General features: G+C 40.5%; 1 protein-coding gene across 2 annotated transcripts in view; it reads left to right on the top strand.

The window, feature by feature from the left end:
• LOC131239929 (protein PLASTID TRANSCRIPTIONALLY ACTIVE 10) overlaps positions 1-19,346 on the top strand; it is a 60,594-nt gene that overhangs the window by 9,731 nt on the left and 31,517 nt on the right. For both annotated transcript variants that reach the window (XM_058237870.1, XM_058237869.1), the window contains exons 2-5: positions 1,623-1,682; positions 2,163-2,192; positions 2,713-2,786; positions 4,464-4,545. In XM_058237870.1, coding sequence (XP_058093853.1) covers positions 1,623-1,682; positions 2,163-2,192; positions 2,713-2,786; positions 4,464-4,545 — 246 coding nt within the window. The remainder of the gene's footprint in view (positions 1-1,622; positions 1,683-2,162; positions 2,193-2,712; positions 2,787-4,463; positions 4,546-19,346) is intronic.

Genomic DNA, 19,346 nt, shown 5'->3' with positions numbered 1-19,346 from the left:
GCCTACTAACGCTGCTAGGAGCGTGGTGGCTACTGGACAGTGCTCCATGGGCCCCACCATGATGTATGGGTTTTATCCACACTGTCCATCTATTTTTCCAGATCGTTTTATGGTATGAGCCCAAAAATGAGACATCCAAGTCTCAAGTGGACCACACCACAAGAAAACAATGGTAATTGAATGCCTACCATTAAAAAATTCCTAGGGCCCACTGTAATGTTTATTTACCATCCAACCTATTGATTAGGTCACATAGACTTGGATAAAGGGGAAACACAAATATCAGCTTCATCCAAAACTTTTGAGGCCCTTGAGAAGCTTTTAATGGTGGTCATTCAATCACCATTGTTTCTTGTGGTGTGTGTGGTCCACATGAGATTTGGACGACACAGCACTGTCCAATAGCTATGGTTTTTTTTTTTTTTGGTAATACACACGCACTCACACCCCACACACATCCACTCATGTTGGTAGCTATGGGCTACTGACATCCTCAGCAGGCAATCCGCATCGCTCGATCCACCGAGGTAGGTGAGACCCCCGATTGTGGGGCCCACTGTGATGTATACAACTACATCCATATCATCCATCCATATTGAAAGCTCATTTTAGGGTACAATCCAATCATCCAAAAAATGAAGTAGATCCAAATCTCAGATGGATCATAGTACAGAAAATAGTGGTAATTGACCATTAAAAATTTCCCATGGGCCACAACGGATTTGGATCAAGATGATATTTGTGTGGTCTCTTCATCTAGGTCTTTATGACCTTATCAATAGGTTGGATGGCAAATAAAATTCTGGTGGAATCCATGAAGTTTTTAATGGTAGGGATTCAATCATATGATTATTTCCTGTGGAGACGGGCAAATGTGTCAAATTAACAGGTTTCAGACATTTCAGACGTTTGTTAACAAACAGGTCATTTCATATTCAATACTTTATTTTCAGACTTACCAAACAGCTTTTCAAACTTCAGATTCAGACTTCAGGTTCAGATTTCAGATTCAGGATTTAGAGGTCAGATTTAACAAACAGGCCTTAAGTTATAATTCAAATTAACTTTTTCCTGTTCTTCATCTAATGAATTATTTGTAATACATTTTACACCCTTGAGAAACATGTACTTCATGCAACAAACACCCTTTCCTGGGATAATTCATTATAATATAATTCAATTCCTATCTTGTTATATATCTATGATAAGCTATACAATGGGGCCTACATCTCACCATCATCATGATCATCATCTAAGCCTTATCTGAATTACTTGGGGTGGGCTATATGGATCCTGTTCTGCCATTCCACTCTATCAAGGGCCAGACCTTTCAGTTAGACCATAAGTCATCAAATCTTTTCTTCCTACCTCCATCCATGTCCTTTAGAGCCTTCCCCTTGCTCTCTTAGAGTGATATTAAGGGTTGACTTCACTGGCTTTCAGTTATATTTAGGTTTTGAGCTACTAAATGATGGTTAACCTGTAGATTGTCTCAAAAGTAATCCATGTTTAGATACCGTAACATATTTTCTGCAGCTGTTTTTTTTTTTCCATCTTTCAATATGTGAGTATCTCATTTGGTAATTTCAAGCAATTTTGTTTTTCCTTTTATTTGTGTGTAGTTTGACCAAGATTACCATCCTGGTAGGAGGAAACGAGGCAAGGACTACAAAGATGACATGGTACGATGAATACCTTTAGAGGTCATTTGGATGCAAGCTAAGTTTTGTTCAGCACAAGTTGTTCGTGGTTTGTCATGCCTCTTGAAAAAAAAAAAGTGGAATAAAGATGAGAACTTATACATGCCAAATGTTCCACATGTATGACCATCCATATTCAAGTGCCTCACATGTGGCACACGTGTCAAAGTGCACATGCACCATAGGTGCTAAATGTGCAACCATCCATCTCAGCTGTGTCACGTGTGCCAGTCCATCTTTATTACCTGTTACAGGGTGGTCGACAAACACCAAACAGAATATCTAGTCCAAGATTTATCATGACGTAGCTTATCCAAGACAGCATGACCCAGATTGTCTGTCCCGAACACAGCTTTGCTTGCAACCAAACATGCCCTTTCTCAAAACATGAATATTCAATAGGTTGAAGTCTATTTGAAGGAGGGTAAATTTTTTTTTAACCATTCTTGATTCTTCTTGCAGCTTGAGCTTCCATTTATATATCCTGGACAGGTTAGTATTTCAGCTCCAAGAAGCATATTCATTTTGAGTATGTCTGTCTGTCTGTCCGGATCCAGCTCTGGCTCCGGCTCCAGCTCCATGGCTCAGTGGTAGATATACTATGTTTTAACACTGAGATCATGGGATCGAGTGCCCATGTGTTGTGGGTGTGAGTGTGTGTAAAAAAAAAGTTTGAGTATGTCTGAGAATATTATACTTTTTGATGATTACCTTATTTCAAAATTAGAAAAATGAATTTCATGCCTAAGTTTCAATTGAGTGTAATGTTCATATAAATCTTTGCATCTAGTTGAGTGGTCGTGGCCGGTTCACGAAAATTTTATGTGATGGTATTCACAGAACAGCCTACATCAGGCAATGCTATTATAATTGAATTTTTTTTTCCTCATGCATTAAATATGAAGATGTAAACCTTTTTTATTTACATTGCTATTGTACTTAGTGTAGGTGGATACTTATTTCCTTATGAGCTTACTAGCAGACCTAACGGTTTGGGAGGCTTTCCACACAGATTTGTGCAGGTAAAGTGACAACTCTACACCTTTATCAGGGAGCGTTTGTTGACATCGGATGCGTATATGATGGGTAATGCCTTAAGCACACTGTAGATTTGTGTTACTGCTACTGTCTTATCATGTTTAATCACATGTACTGTATTTAGTGCAGCTGGATATTATTTCCCAATTGATTATCCTTTTTCATGCATTTAATAAGGCATTTATGTAACACTGGTCTTTCTTTCCTTTCAAAGTGGGCATGGCACCCAAGATTCCCAAGGGAAGAAATATGTTTATCAATTTAAAATAAAAAATAAAAAAATACATCTGATTTGTCTTTTCTTTGTTTGTCCTTATCCTGAATCGCCATCATGACAAATATCTGTAGTATTTTGAAAATATTGGTATACATATTTGTTTTACTTTCGTAGAACAAAAATAATTAGAAAATAGCTTGATATTTTCAAAAACTTTATGAAAATTGGAAATGTATCATATTCATAATGTCATTGCATTATTCTTGCGGTTTTCATGAACCCTTTGCAACTTCCGTATCTGGAACCTGCTATGGTGGAAGTCAAATGACTCTTGGACACAATGTTGTCATAATAGTTATCGTATCGCAAATCAATCGTAGTAGGGGTTGAATCATTCATATTGCAAATTGTATCATAAATCAATCGTAGTAGTGGTAGAAACACGTCTACCACTAAGCCATGAGTAGAGACCCCTAGACTTTAAATTAATGTTCTCCTCAAAGCCAAAAGTCATACAATCAAGTTCCTAATGAGGCCTTCTAATCTTTTAATAAGTTTTTCTTTATTACATAAAGAATTAAATAAGTTTAAAATCACATAAGAGAACCTTGAAAACACAACTTGAATTCTAGATATTTGACAACCAAAAAAAAGAAAAGAAAAGAAAAAGACAGTAAGAAATAAATTAAGCATGGGTCTTTAAGTTGAAGTCAAATGCTAACTGCCATTATCACAATACATGTAGACAACATATTGACGACCGTCCATGAAAACATGATTCATAGATCAATTTGTTATCTCGGCCAATTAAGAGGTAAGAAATCATTAAAAAAGGGTCCAAATTTTAGGATCGAAGAGAAGATCCATCATTTAATTTCTTGCAAACAATAAACTAAAACAATTAATCTTTTTCAAAAGATTCTTAAAGCCCCTGCTAATTTAAAAACATGAAATGGAAACCAAATAAAATTTATAATAGAAGATAGTATATTTTGAATCATAAATCAGGAATCGAATAGTAAATCGTAGTACTCAAATCATGGAATTGTCAGATTCTTCCAAAAAGGGATTCAAAGTGTTTTGCCTAAGATTCGACTTAAATCATAGATCGTAGGATTTTGGCAACCATGCTTTTGGATGATTTAATCAGTACGCATAAAATGATCTTTTTATGCCTTAATTCTTTTTTATTTTGTCAGTTATCTACATCCCCTATTTCTTAATTTTCAATCATTCTGTTTCCGTGGGATTTCCCTAAACATATCTGAGGGAATTTCTAAATTCGATATTGCATGAAAAATTCCCATGTTGAGATACCTGAGAACAACATTTATCACTTCGGTCTCTTGTAAGTTTATTGCCTTGATACACATTCCACTCAATCTGAGTCCACTTGGATGAGTTGAGTCTGTCTTTTTTATTTTATTTTATTTTAAAAATGGTTTAACATGATACTTCGTTTGCCAACCCCTCTTAGTATCTACTAATATTGTTTGATACTTTTTCAGATGGGTTCCAATGAAAGGAAATGACTGGTATTGGATCCGTCATCACATAAAAGTTGGTATGAATGTCATTGTTGAAGTTCTGGTGAGTGAAAACATTTAATCACGTTTATCTGTATATCTTTAGCTGGTACGTAGCTAAGATGATGATGATGATGCTGACTATTTTTCATGTCCTGCACCAATATTCATAATTTTGCTGTTAGCCTTGGACTAAAACTGTTCCGACTCAATCGGGACTAAAACTGTTCACGATGGTGAGAGTTAGCAGCAGTAACAGAGAGAGAGAGAGAGAGAGAGAGAGAGAGAGAGAGAGAGAGAGAGAGAGAGAGAGAGAGGAGTGGATACTCTAGAGAGCAGTGTAGGGATTCGAGTGCAGGCAACAGGGGGAGAAGTCGGTTGAGAACCATAAGTAGAATTACAACAAGCTATCCAGAGCATCGGGAGCTGGTACCCAAGGTTAGACGAGACATGACTACTCCAGAGGTAAGGGAGACGATGAGTGCAAACCTAATCCATCAGCCAAGGATAAGGGGAAGGAGGTTGCTAGTGGAGGTCTCTGCTTGAATGGGTCAAGTCAGAGAGGAGGATGAGGGAAAAGGTTGGGTTCGAGTGAGCAGAAAGAGGGTATCTGGGACCTAGAGGAAGGAAGAAGAGAGGGGTATTTTGGTGGAATTGCCAACTCTCTACGTCAAGGGATTTCTGAAAGGCTGGTTGCCACTTATTTCTCCAGGGTGTTCGGGAGAGCTTGAGAAGTTATGGAGGTGGTGATTTCATGGGTTCAAGGGACAACGACTCCTCGAGGCTTCGCATTCGTTAGGATGAAATCGGAAGAGGATCTGGATTTGGCATTTGAGAAGCTAAATGGTGATAGCTTTGGAGGGAGGAAGATGCTGATTTAGAAGGCAACAAACAGCCCAGTAGAATTGAACGGGGAGATGTTTACTGGGGATGATGGTTATCAAGGCAGTAGGAAGGGTGAAATGCGGGAGGTGGGAAAGGCTATGTCCAGAAATTCTAGGAAGCAGGCAGAGAAGGAAGGTTGCAATTGTGTGGAGCATCTAAACAGGCCAACGCTTCGAACCTTTAAAGAGGCCCCGCATCCTTCTAAAAAGGTTGGAGCGTTGCAACACGCTAATCCAACGCTAATTCAAACCCTAGCTAAGGAAAATGGGTCTGGAATTAGAGTCTTCGATGGGGTGGCAGTGGTTGTGGATCCGGCAATGGTTGATCATGCATGACCATAATTGCAATGGTCAGTACTGGTGGAAACAAAGACAAGTGCACGTCTCTCTCAGATTAGAGCTTGGTTGAAGGGCCATTGCAATCTTGATGAGACTGACTATAGGATCAAACCTTTAAATGAGGATGAAATATGGATTTTGATGAAATCGGCACAAATGTGGATACGGTGGTGGCTGTTGGTTTGCGGTTCGAAGACGGCACAATAAAATGTGTTTGGAGATGGGAAGAATCCTCTCATTGTGGTATTGAGGCATCTTGGTTTCTTATATGGGGTATTCCTGTAGAGGTTTGGAATAATGAATTTTTCAAACCCTTAGCAGAATGCGTCGAAGAGGTGTTGGCTATAAATGAAATGTTGGAGATGTTAGCGCAGCTCATATGTGTATTTGAAGGTGTCGAGCAACTCCAGTTCTAGAATCGATAAATCTTAGGGTTGGTACAATCAATATTCCTTTCAAGGTTGAGAAGGAGACAGTGTGGGGGAGAGACCAAAACGGTGGGGTGAAAGATAGAGTGAGAGAGATGATCTCTTCATGCCTTCGCCTATGGAGATTTCTTGAGGAGGAGCATGCTCCCTATAATCTGGCGAGCAGTGGACTTAGGTTCTCTGTAGTGTGCGAATGCTATAGGTTCGTAGGTGGTAGGTGGAGAGGCAGTACCACCATTTCACTCCGTAGGGATTTAGTGCGATGCAAGTACTTTGGGCCAATGGTGTTCCTCTATGGTGAATTACGTGGCATCAGATGATGGCTTCCATGTTGAAGCCGAGTCAACACGCTAGCACGATATGCCTAATCCAGAGGTCTCGATCATGGATCAGGTGTAGGCTTGGTTTTCGAAGATTTAGCTTGTTTGGTGGATTGGGAAGAGGTCTTGGTTTGTGGCTTGAGAAGAGAAGGGTAGATGTGATCTAGAATCATCTAGGTATTAGGTTTTGACCCATTCCTGTTTTAATATCAACCTGGAGCAACATATGCAAAAGAATCGTTTAAAGTGGGGACACGCGGTGCCGCGGTGCAAGGCGATAGCATCAACGAGATAAATGTCTCTGTATATGAGCCGGTTCCAAGAGAGAGTCGACTCCTCGTCTTAGCCTTCTACAGGAGGCATCATTAACACGGTGTGTGCATTAATTCCGTCTCGTGAGAACTCAGGTAGCGATCTCTTATATACAGAGGTTCAATTGATAGTGGGGGGGAGCTATTCTCATCTGCGATAGAAATCTTCTTTCTTCCCCTAGCCTTGGTTTAACAGTAGTATCCTAAATAGCTAGCCCATCATCTGAAGTCTCCACTTCTCAGAACCTTTGCATCCAGGTATGTTCTTCTAATGAGGCGAATCATGATGGGAGGGCAGCAATGTTGGGGGTGGAGCGGCTAGAGTCGGACGATGAGAACAGAGCTTTGGTGGTCGCATATGCCGACCCTCATTTAGATAGGGAATCTAGTTGTTTGTGGGACAAAAATCCTGAGGCTCTTAATGTCACACCCATGCAGGCATCAGTCGGGGTGGGCATGATTCGAGAGTGCAAAGAGACTCTATCGGCTGACATGACTAACATAATGGAGGGTGGTTTGCTAAATAACAACATATTGGAAGAGGAAGTGGACTAGATAAAGGATGTGATCCAACAGGTAGGCAGGAAAATTGGGTTGTCCTTCCACGTGCAAAACGAAGAAGCAGTAGCCTAATTACACTTTATCGAGCAGCGAGGCAACTTGGTTATCAACCAGTCTTCTAAACATAACCTAAGGGGGCAGCGAGAACTCCTGAGACTCGAAAGTTCAGTAAATTATGAAGATGGTAACAAAATTATAGGGTCATAGTGGGGTAGAAGGGAGAGATCCGTGTCTCGATGAATGTGCTAAGTTGGAATATCAGGGGTTTGGGATGCAAAGCCAAAAGGTCTCAGATCAAGGAAATGTGCAAGAAGTCTTAAGGCCTAAATATAAATTACTTCTATTCAGGAAACTAAAGTTTAGTCGTTCAACAATGCTTTGCTAAATGAGATTTGGGGGCTGAAACACAAAGATTTCATCTCATTAGATGTTGACGGTTTGGTAGGAGGCGTCGTGGTTACATGAAATTCTGATATATGGAAGTAGGAAGCTTGTTGGATTGGCGAGCGTTTAGTATCAATAGTTCTTTTAGACAGAGCATTTGGGTTCCAATGGCTATTCACTACTCTGTTTATGGTCCTTGTGAGGTGAGGATAAGATCAATTTTTTAGGAGCAACTCAGGGACGTAGCGGTTCGATGTTCTCTCCAATGGTGCATTGGGGCCTGGGGGTGACTTTAATGTCATCTCTGCTTTGGATTCGAGAAATCGAATGGTTCACGGTTAACAAGAAGTATGAAGGACTCTGGAAACTTCATTCAACAATTTGACTTGTTAGACATTCCATGTCAAGTGTGAAATTCACATGGTCAAATGGGAGGAGTAATCCTAGATTTTCGCATTTAAACAAATTTCTCGCAAACTCGGAATGGGTTATTAGATTTTAGTTGGTGTAGTGGATAACTCTTCCAAAGCTGGTTTCCAACCATAGACCTATGTTGCTCCAGATTGTTGTTGACAGTTGGGGGCCCAAACCATTTAGAATATAGCTTTCTTGGTTGGAGGTGGAGGGATTTCTTGAGTTGGTTGAAGCATGGTGGCGATCCTTTCATGTCACGGGATAGTGGGGCATAGGTTGCAAAAGAAACTCAAGCTCCTAAAAGAAAAACTAAAGGTTTGGAAAATGGATGTTCTAGGGGCCAAAAAGGCCAAAAGGGTGAGCCTTTTGAAGGAATTCCATGCTATTGTAATGGGGACATCACACGCACACGCGCATGCATGCCGCCCCTTACGCACGTACGCCAGGAGGACCCCACCATCGATCTGGATCGATGACGACGTCCAGGGAGGGCCCTCCTAGTTAGGAGATGAAGTTTTGATTCAAAAGAATGTGCCCGACAATTAAGAAAAGCCCACCATGGGATCTCATGATCGTGGCCGCCCACTAGTCGGATTGATTTTATATTTTAAGTTTTGCTTATTGTTATTATTTAGAATATCATGAACGCTATAGATTTCTTTGTTTGGTTTTTATTTTGGTTTATTTCATCGCCAAGTAATAGGTTGCACACATGGTGCGAGTTTTGGGGTATAGAGTTTTCTTATAAATCCTTGTAGCTTTTTTAAGGGATGGAAGATTAATAAAAATTTTACGTTTTCCTACTCTCTGAGTTGTGAAGCCTAATTGGGTGTGAAGCCCTCCCTTCATTGAAGGGTTAACTACCGTGGTACGAAGCCACATCTATCCCAATCCGCCACCATCTTATACCATCCACCCTTCTCATCTCCCATAATCATTTGCACTACAAATCTGTTTCTTATTGCATCAAATTCCCTATCTTCAACAAATTTTCAGAATCTGGCCTTGTAGGATGGCTGAAACTTTGGCGGAACACTACGCACAAACCGTGCATTGGATCGAGCTGCAATTTGGGGGTTTTGGAATCTATCCCTGGCCAACCAAGGCCAAGGCGGCCTTTTTTCTAAATAGTGGGCCCCACACACGTGCGGCTGAGATCACACGCACGTGCGTCTAGGCCATTGTTGTTGTCCATGTGTGCGGTACTTCTCTGGTTCGTCTCTCTCCTTTCTTTCACTCCGCTTTCACCCAAAATCCCTAAACCTAACCCTAAATTACTCAAAAACCCAATTTAATGCCCTTTCTTCAACGTTAAGGTTCCCTGAATTGAAACTTGTGAACCCCTTAGATCGGGGAATTATTTTTGGGCATGTGTGGGTAAATTTACCCTCCTTTGATTATTGTTTGGTCTATAATTTTGATTGATCCAGGCCTAGCATGTGTAGGCTTGGATCCGCATAAGATTCCCCTTGATTGAGTGTTTGCACTTTTATGGGGGATGTGAAAATTTGTGTAATTGTTTTTGAATTAATGAGATCTTAAGCCTGAAAATCTTGCACATCATACTTGAATTTCATGTCCTACATCAAATTTGGTATCAGAGCTCAAGGTTCTTATAGGGGAATGCATTACATGTTTAGGTTTAGTTGTTTATGTCCATTATGCATCAATTCTCATCATATATGGCTGTTTAGAGGTCCATAAACCCTGACATAAGCTGCTGAAATTTTCTGTTATCCCCTTATTTGAATTATTTTAGAAATTAAATTAGCTTTATATTTCTAAGTTTAGGAACTTTCTTAATCTGTTTTTAGAACTAATTTCCTTTCCTTTTTCTTTTTTAGAAACTAGTTTACTTTCCTTTTTCTTTTTAAAAACTAACTTTCTATTCTTAGAAACTTTCCTTTTTCTTTTTTTAGAAACTAAGTTGTTTTTTTTAAAGAAACTTTTCTAATTTGTTTTTTTTTATATAGAAACTTTCCTAATTTGTTTTCAAAAACTTTCCTTTTTCGTTTTTAGAAACTAGGTTGTTTCTTTTTTTAAAAAAACTTTATTATATTTTGACAACTATATTGCTGAATTTTGGTTTGCACCCTACACTAAACATGGAACAACTACTAGAGTCACTAAACAAGCTGTCCCAGCAGATCGAGTCTTTGGATAAGCGCTTGGAAATGGATTAATGCTTTGAACAGCTTGATGTGCGCATTACCCGACTAAAGACCATCGCCAGGACAACCCCACCATTGGGGTAGATGTCCAATCTCCGACAGGTGGCCTGGAGGATAGACCAATGAATGGAGTTGGTCAAGGAATCAATTATGGGCGTGCGCCCGTGCACCCACCCCATGAGAGACATTAAGACCACTATTTTGAGGGGTACAACATGTGCGAGCTTGTGGCTGGAGAGATCTCACTAGAGGCTAGTGTAGAGTTACCCACCGAGGCCATTCTAGCAATGGATGAGTTACGTGATGTCTTTCCTGATGATCTACTGGATGAGTCTCCCCCTAGGTGGGATATAGAGCACACCAGAACATGGGACACCGTAATACCTACAACCGAGTTTGCGTTTAATAGTTCTATCGATAGGTCCACAGGTCTCAGTCCTTATGAAGTCGTTACTGTTTATAAACCTGGGAAACCTATTGATCTTGTCCCTATGTCACTGTCCCATAGGGCGTCAGAGCTTGCAGAGTCTTTTGCGCTTCACATTCATTCATGCCATCAAGAAATTAGGCAGAAGATCACTACTAGTAACGAACATTACAAATTTTTTGCAAACCAGCATAAACGTTTCAAAGAATACAATATTGGGGACTCTGTGATGATCCGCATTAGGTCCGAGCGGTACCCTCCGGGGGGCGTTCGTAAGTTACACCCGCATAGCGCTGGACCCTTCAAAATTATAAAACGAAACGGTCTCAATGTGTATGAGGTAGATCTTCCACCTTTCATGGGAATCAGTTCCACATTCGATGTGGAGGATCTACTTACTTTTCAGGGGACCACTAATACTTTGTCTGGCCTTTCGCTCAGCCATCCTGATCCCTAGATTTATCCCTTGATCCATGGCCCCCTCCCGACTAATGTTCGAAATATTGGTATCACGTAATGTAACACACCCTTGGGATACAGATACGTATCGGTTATCGCATGGGATATATTGTTTATATCGCATAATTTATTGCACTTTTGGGAAACATGGGGAAACATTGAGAGAATAGTTGAATTTTTCAATGAAACTTCAGGGATTATTAAAAAAGACCTCCATATACACTTTTAAATCATAAAATCTCAAAAAAGAATGGCACATAATAGGTTTCCTTTGTAGAGGGTCCTAAGCTCTGCGTTGTCCGATTGAACTAAGACAACTATATCCAGTATCCACCCCATCTATCTGTTTTTCTATATCATTTTAGGACATTATGCAAAAAATTAAGCAGATCCAATAATTAGGTAGACCATTTCATAGGAAACAATGGTGATTGACCGTTAGTGGGCCACTTGAACTTTGGATATGCTTCACTTTTTGGGCTAAAATCATAAAATTATATGGTAAAATGGATGGACGGAGCGGATAAAATTCATGAATTATAGTGGCCCCACAGAGTTTACTCACTACGTTGTTCCCACCCCAGACGAACGCGGATTTCCTGCGCTGGGAACCCAGATGGGGCCCATTGTGATGTTTGTGAGAAATCCTCCCCTTCCATTAGTTTTGTGAGTTCATTTCAGGACAATATGCCAAAAATGAACCATATATAAAGCTCAAGTGGGCCGTGCTAAAGGAAAATGTGGTTAGGGAAGTTCCTACTGTTGAAACCTACCTGGGTTTGAAGTGATGTTTACATGCCATCCATACCATTAATAACTTCATTCCTACAGGGATGAACTGAAATCACAAATATTAACATGATTAAAAACTTTCATGGCCCATGAATATTTCAACTGTGGACATTCAATTATCACATTTTCGGCCCACTTGAGCTTTGGAAACGGTTCATTTTTGGCATCATGTCCTAAAATAAACTCACAAAATGGATGGACGGATAGGATTTCTCACAAACATCACAATGGGCTCCACCTTTGTTCCCAGCGCAGGAACTTAATGCAAAAGTCTTTCGTAGGAAATCCGCGCCCGTCGCAGACGCTCCTCCCGCTCAAGTTGTCTGAACGGTTCAAAGTTAAATGGGCCTCATAGTAATGTATTTATTATATCTATACCGTTCATGCATCTGGAGAGATCATTTTAGATCAAATGAGTATTATCCAAAGCTCAAGTGGGCCACACCACAAATAGCAGTGGGGATTGATTCTCACCGTTAAAAAATTTGTAGGGCCCACCATAATGCCCACCATAACGTTTATTTTTCATCCAATCCATTCATTAGGTCACACAAATCTGGATGAGGAGGAAAAGCAAATATCATATCGATCCAAAACTTTTGTGACCCCAAAAGGGTTTCAATGGTAGACCTTTAATCTTCCACTGCTATTTTCAGTGTGGTCCACTTGATCTTTGGATCCGTCTTATTTTTTGGCTCAAGCTTTACGATGAGCTCGCCAAATGGACGAACGGTTTGGATATAACACATACCTCATGATGGGACCCACAGAACTCGATGACGACGTAAACACACCAGTCAGTGGTGTGCGGTACACCACTCTATTCCAAAAAAAGGGTCGGACGCCCTTTTTTTTCTAACTAGAGAGGGTTCCGGCCCCAAATATCTCCCAAATCTTCGGATTCAGGCTAAGATTCTCCAAATTTCGACGAGGATTTCCCCCGATGTCGCCCAAATACCCAGATTTCTTCGGATTTTAACGGATTTCTCTCCCAAATCGAAGATTTTGCTTGCATTAACCTACGAAAGAAGCTTCGATTGGAAGGGCCCACCAAATGGAAGCTTTCGATGATGACGATCTCTTGTACAGGTACCGAAATCCAGTTTCTTGTTTTTTTTTTTTTTTTTTAATTTTTTCGGATAATGATAGTTTCAATTTTTTCGAGGAAATCGCGTGATATCGTTGAAATATCGTGCGATATCGACGATATATCGGCCAATATCTGGATTTTGGGTTTTTTGGTATCTTTCGGGAGTTATCGCGAGTGTATCGTCTCGCAGGGGTGCGATAACGATAATATCGGCCGATAGTATCGATATTTCGAACACTGCTCCCGACCCATTTTTCCAGCCTCGACGTCCCATACCTACTCTTCCCGACCCATTTTCCCAGTCTCTACGTCCCATACCTACCCGTCCTGACCCATTTTTCCAGCCTCTACCTCCCATACCTACTCTTTCTGACCTTTCTTTCCAGCCTCTACTTCTCATACCTAACCTTCACATACTCAGAGAGGAAATAGAGGATATCTTGGACCATCAGATAGTTTCAATGTCGGACGGCGGGTTTCAGAAGTATCTGGTTAAATGGAAGTCACGCCCAGCTTCAGACGGCGCGTGGCTCACTGAGGAGGAGCTTTAGAGACTTGATCCTGACATCCTGGAGCAGTTCAGGAGTTTTATTTCGCAAGTGGTGAAATCTTCGCAGTAGGGGAGAATTGATGGGGACATCACGTACACACGCGCACATACGTCGCCCCTTATGCACGTACACTAGAAGAAGGATGACCCCATCGTCGATCTGGATTGATGACGACGTCCAGAAAGGGCCTCCTAGTTAGGAGACGAAGTTTTGATTCAAAAGAGTGGGCCCGACAGTCAAGAAAAGCCTACCATGGGATCTCATGATCGTGGCCCACTAGTCTAATTGATTTCATATTTTAGGTTTTGTTTATTGTTATTATTTAGAACATCATGAATGCTATAGATTTCTTTGTTTGGTTTTTATTTTGGTTTACTTCATTGCTAAGTAATAGGTTGCACACATGGCACGAGTTTTTGGAATATAGAGTTTTCTTATAAATATGCACCCCTTGTAGCTTTTTTGAGGGATGAAAGATTAATAAAAATTATATGTTTTCCTACTCTCTGAGTTGTGAAGCCTAATTGGGTGCGAAGTCCTCCCTTCATCGAAGGGTTAACTACCGAAGCCACATCTATCATAATCCGCCCCTATCTTATACCATCCACCATTCTCATCTCCCATAATTATCTGCGCTACAAATCTGTCCCTTATTGCATTATATTCCATCTCTTCAACAGACTTTTAGAATCTGGCCCTGCAGGAGGGCTGAAACTTCGGCGGAATACCACGTACAAACCGTGCATCGGATCGAGCTGCAATTTGGGGGGTTTTGGAGTCTATCCTTGGCCGACTAAGGCCAAGGTGACCTTTTTTCTAAATAGTGGGCCCCACACACGTGCGGCCGAGATCACACGCACGTACGTCTAGGATATTGTTGTTGTTCACGTGTGTGGTACTTCTCTGGTTCTTCTCTCTCCTCTCTTTTACTCCGCTTTCACTCAAAATCCCCAAATCTAACCTCGAATTACTCAAAAACCCAATTTCATGCCATTTCTTCAACCTTAAGGTTCCCTGAATTGAAATTTGTGAACCCCTTGGATCGTTGAATTATTTCTGTGCATGTGTGGATGAATTTACCCTCCTTTGATTCTTGTTTGGTCTATAATTTTGATTGATCCGGCCCTAGCATGTGTAGGCCTGGATCCGCATAAGATTCCCCTTGATTGAGTGTTTGCACTTTTATGTGGGATGTGAAAATTTGTGTAATTGTTTCTGAACTAAAGTGATCTTAAGCCTGAATATCTTGCACATCATACTTGAATTTCATGTCCTACATCATATTGTTTGTTAGAGGAAGGGAGAGTTCTATTCGAAGAAGATAAATCTAAACGTTTGAAGTTTCTTACTGAACATTCTAAATTCCTAAAGGAGGAAATTAAGTGGAGGCAAAGGTTCAGGTTCTATTAGTTGAAGGAAGGAGACAAGAATACACACTTCTTTCATAATCTGGCGTCAGCTAGAGCTAGGTGTAATAGGATCTCTTCTGTTGGGGTCGAAGGATCCAGAGTGGTGAAAAAGGAGAAGGTGTGGGGCTATAGTGGGATTCTATGAGAATCAAGGCATTCCATAATGGTAATGGTGGCCGTAATGACCACCACCATTACCTTTACTTTATGGGGTGCAATAGCTGTTAGGGGGGCCATAATGGCTATGATGATCTCTCTCTCTCTCTCTCTCTCTCTCTCTCTCTCTCTCTCTCTCTCTTATAGAAAAAAACCATATCAACGCCGTAATGGACTGTTACGGGGCCGTTACGGCTTCTATGGGGGGCATAATGGGTTGTTACGAGGGTTGTAACGATCTTTACGAGTCATTTTTTTTTTTTGTAACGGCCGTTACGACCTTTATGACCCTGTAATGTGTAACGGTTGCATAACATCCTTTACGGCCTCATAACAACCTTTGCGGCACACCATGATGAGAATCTTTTATCCAGAGAGTAGTGGTATAGGCTGAGACTAGACTACCTCCCCTTTGATAGTCTTAGGAAAGATCAAGCTGCCTCGTTGGAAAGACCAATCCTAGAATCGGAAATTAAAGATGCGGTTAATAATTTGGGGAGAAAAGCCCCTGGCCGTGCTTTTTCCACTTGTTTTGGAGGGTTTTTAGTGCGGACATGGTGGACTTTATCAAAGAATTTTTTGAAGAAGAGCAGATTCTGGTAGAACCATTTTTTTAAAAATTATTTATTTATTTATTTATTATTATTATTATTATTATTTGGGTTGGCTTGTTAGTACACACCACTATCAGTGCACACTCAGATTCTGGTAGAACTTGGGGTGTCTTTCATAGCTTTAATTCCAAAGATTGAGGGGTTGAAGGATTAAAAGCCAATTAGCCTTTTTGGGAGTCCGTGCAAAATTTGGGCCAAGATTTTTGCAACGTGTTTCTGTGAAGTTTTGGGTTTTGTTGTCTACGAAACTCAAGGGGCATTTATGTCAAGTAAGCAAATCTTGGATAGCACTCAAATTGCACACGAGTGTATTAACTCTATATTCAAAGAAAAAAAGGGGGGCCTAGATTCTAAAACTGGACGTTGAGAGAGCCTATGATCATGTAGATTGGGAATTTCTTGATTATATGATGCTCAAATGGGATGTGGGGAAAAATGGAGAAGGCAGATGCAAAGCTGTTTAGACCGTCATTTTCGGTGCTTGTAAATGGTTCTTTGAAAGGATTTTTCAAGCTGTGAGGGGTCTTTGCCAAGGACCCTTTCCCCTTATCTCTTCTTAGTTGTAGCAGAAGCCTTTAGTCGGTTACTTGTGAAGGGTCAAGAGGCAAATCTTATTAGTGGTTTCAAGGTGGCCCCTTTGTCCATCTGTATCTCACACCTTCAGTTTCCGGACAAAACTATTATCATTTGCAACGCTGATCCAGCTATGGTCGACAACTCAACTCTCTTTACAGGTCTTCTCATATTTGGAAATCTATAATGGTGCTAAAAAGGAAATTTTGGGAAGGAGTTTCCTTTTCGCTAGGTGATAGTAGGAGAGTTGAGTTTTGGAAGGATATTTGGCATGGCGACCCCTTGCATATACATATAGCGTAACCTAGTTCGGCAAGTATCGCGAGGTTGGAAGACCTTAAAAGTTGTGGATTGCTTCTCCATTTTAGGTTCTTCGGTTTGTTGGATGCCTCCCTGTAGAAGGTCCCTCATGGATAGCGAGTTCAAGGGATTTCAAGCCCTCTTGATTTGGCTTCAGGTTGTCTGGCCCAGGGTGGTGATGATTCATTGATATGGTCCCTCCACAGTTCCATAAAATTCACCATATCATCCTTTTACAAGTATCTTTGGGCGGATACTCCCTCCTACGCTGGGGATCATGCTTACCACTTTTGGTTCTATGGAGCTCCGCCCAAGGTGGTGACCGTGGCTGGTTGGGAGGAAAAAGGTTTTCACCAGTGAAAACCTCCAAAAGCGGGGTTTGCCTATTCCTAACATGTGCTGTCTATGAGAGTGAGAGGAAGAAACTGTTGATCAGCTTTTTATTTCTTGCCCATTCAGCCCCAAGGTTTGGGACTTCTTTCTGTTCACTTTCGAGATGTCCTGGACCATGCCGTGGTCAGTCCCAAACTTTCTTTGGGCCTAGAATGGGAGCAGGGTAAGCAAGAAGATTAGGCCAATCTGGAACTTGGTTCTTCCGGCTACCTGGTGGAACATTTGGGGTGAGCGGAATAGGCGGCAATTTTGAGATTTGTCAGGAACTTTTGATGCCATTTTGCTGTCCATTAAGGCCTTAGTCTTGGAGTGGTCAGCCCAATTAAATGTTGATACTGATTTTGTAAAAATAGTTTTCAGGATATAATTCCTTCGCCTGTTTTTTTATATTCTTTTCTCACTTTGCATTTGCAAACGGGCCTTTAATAAAATCTTCAAAAAAATAAAGAAGTTCCGACTCAAATGGGCCTTTAAAGCTTTATTTTGTCAGGAGAGTACATCCAAATCGGCGCCATGTATCATATCACACTCAGCTTTATATATCAGTACCGTCAGTATACAGTCATGTGTTCATAAGGGTCGTTCCATGCATTTCCCTTCACTTTGAGAAGCGAGTAGATGCTTTCTTAATTTGTTAAGTGTTGTCTTGATTCTTTTCAGATAGCATTTGAAGTTTGCTGTCCCCATATCCCTGTTCTATTAGATGGCTATCATTTGGTTTCAGGCCTTGATGTTCTTGGCCTTTGCTGCACAATTCTCCTAACTAGGGTGCTGCTCCAACTTTCAAACCAGGAGGTCTTTACCTTCTTTAAGTATTTGCAGCTTTCCAATTTTCTTGATACCTTGTTGCCCATCTAGTTTGTCTGGATCATCCTTTCCTTCCGAACAAAGGAAGGGTCTTCTTCGGTGGACGCCTCTTGTTCTTGTTTAGTCTCCTTTGTTTTGGGTTCAAAAGATTACACTAGTGCTTCACAATGGAAGCACTTCGTGTAACTCCACTTAAAGTCACTTTTAATGACATTTTAGAATCACGTACACAAAATATCCAGGTTGACTCGGCACAAGGCGTTTTACTCGTGCTTCAGAAAGGAAACACTCACTACACTCTCCTGAAAACTCATTAACAGTAGCAAATAGGAAAAGGAACCCAAAAATTTCATGTACTTATCCTTCAATACCGACTATCATAGAATATTCACGTGGAACCTTTCTGTTTTGCATGTGTTACGAAGTCCTTTTATTTCTTCTAGTAAAGCGTGTTGGGTCGTGATACCTATCGTATCTGCTTGGCATTCCATAAGCAGGAACAAAATGAAATTGACAGTGCTTGCTTCTTGGTCCAACTCAAAGGCCTGAGGGCTGCTTCCTAAAACCCAACCCATTTTTAGCCAATCTTTCTAAGATAGCCAAAGAATATCTTGAAACTCCTGCTAGGAAGTTTTTTTTTTTTTTTTTTTTTAATTTTTATTTTTTATTGAAGGATGGTTAGAGCAAGAAGTCTAGTATTTATTTATTTATTTATTTTATATCTCAAAGCAAAAACTAAACAGAAAATCGCTATTGTCAAGCGAGATAAGATGCTACACAAAAGCATTGGATTGTAATTGTGGCGGAACTTATATTCACGCCTTATAAAATGATTAACCAATCAGAACAACAACATCCTGATAACAACAATACCTGACCCATCTTTAAAATGAATATAAATTAAGCCCAACATGTGTAGGTTTGCGATGATTTTGAAATCTTTTCTACTAAGTAATCTATTATTTTTATGCATGAAAATAATAAATTTGGTTGTTTTGATTCCATTAGTACTGACTAATGCGGATTCAGAATATCGCAAGTTGATCAATCAAAACAAAGATTGAACAATAAAAGAAAGTTCAGTTCTTTGGGATCCTTCCTGTCTTCACACGGATGAATGGAGATCATGGTGTGCTATAAAGGTTGTTATGGGGCCGTAAAGGCCATTACGTAAAGGTAATAGTGGCAACCGTTACACATTACGGGGTTGTAAAGGCCGTAACAGCCGTTATGGAAAAAATAATCTATAACTGTTGGTAACGACCCGTTACGCCCTCTATAATGGCCGTAACAACCCCATTATGGTCTGTTATGGGGCAGATATAGGTTTTTCGGATATTTTTTTTCATTGTTACAGGGTAGATATAAGTTTTTTGTTTTGTTTTTAATAAAAAAGAGAGAGACCATAACGATTGTTACTGGGCTCGTAACAGCCGTCATGACTCATATCGTGAAGGTATCAGTGGCGGCCGTTATGGCCAT

The sequence above is a fragment of the Magnolia sinica genome, chromosome 3 (assembly GCF_029962835.1).
Source record: "Magnolia sinica isolate HGM2019 chromosome 3, MsV1, whole genome shotgun sequence".
In the NCBI taxonomy this organism is placed as follows: Eukaryota; Viridiplantae; Streptophyta; class Magnoliopsida; order Magnoliales; family Magnoliaceae; genus Magnolia; species Magnolia sinica.
This window is presented reverse-complemented; position numbering and strand designations above follow the sequence as displayed.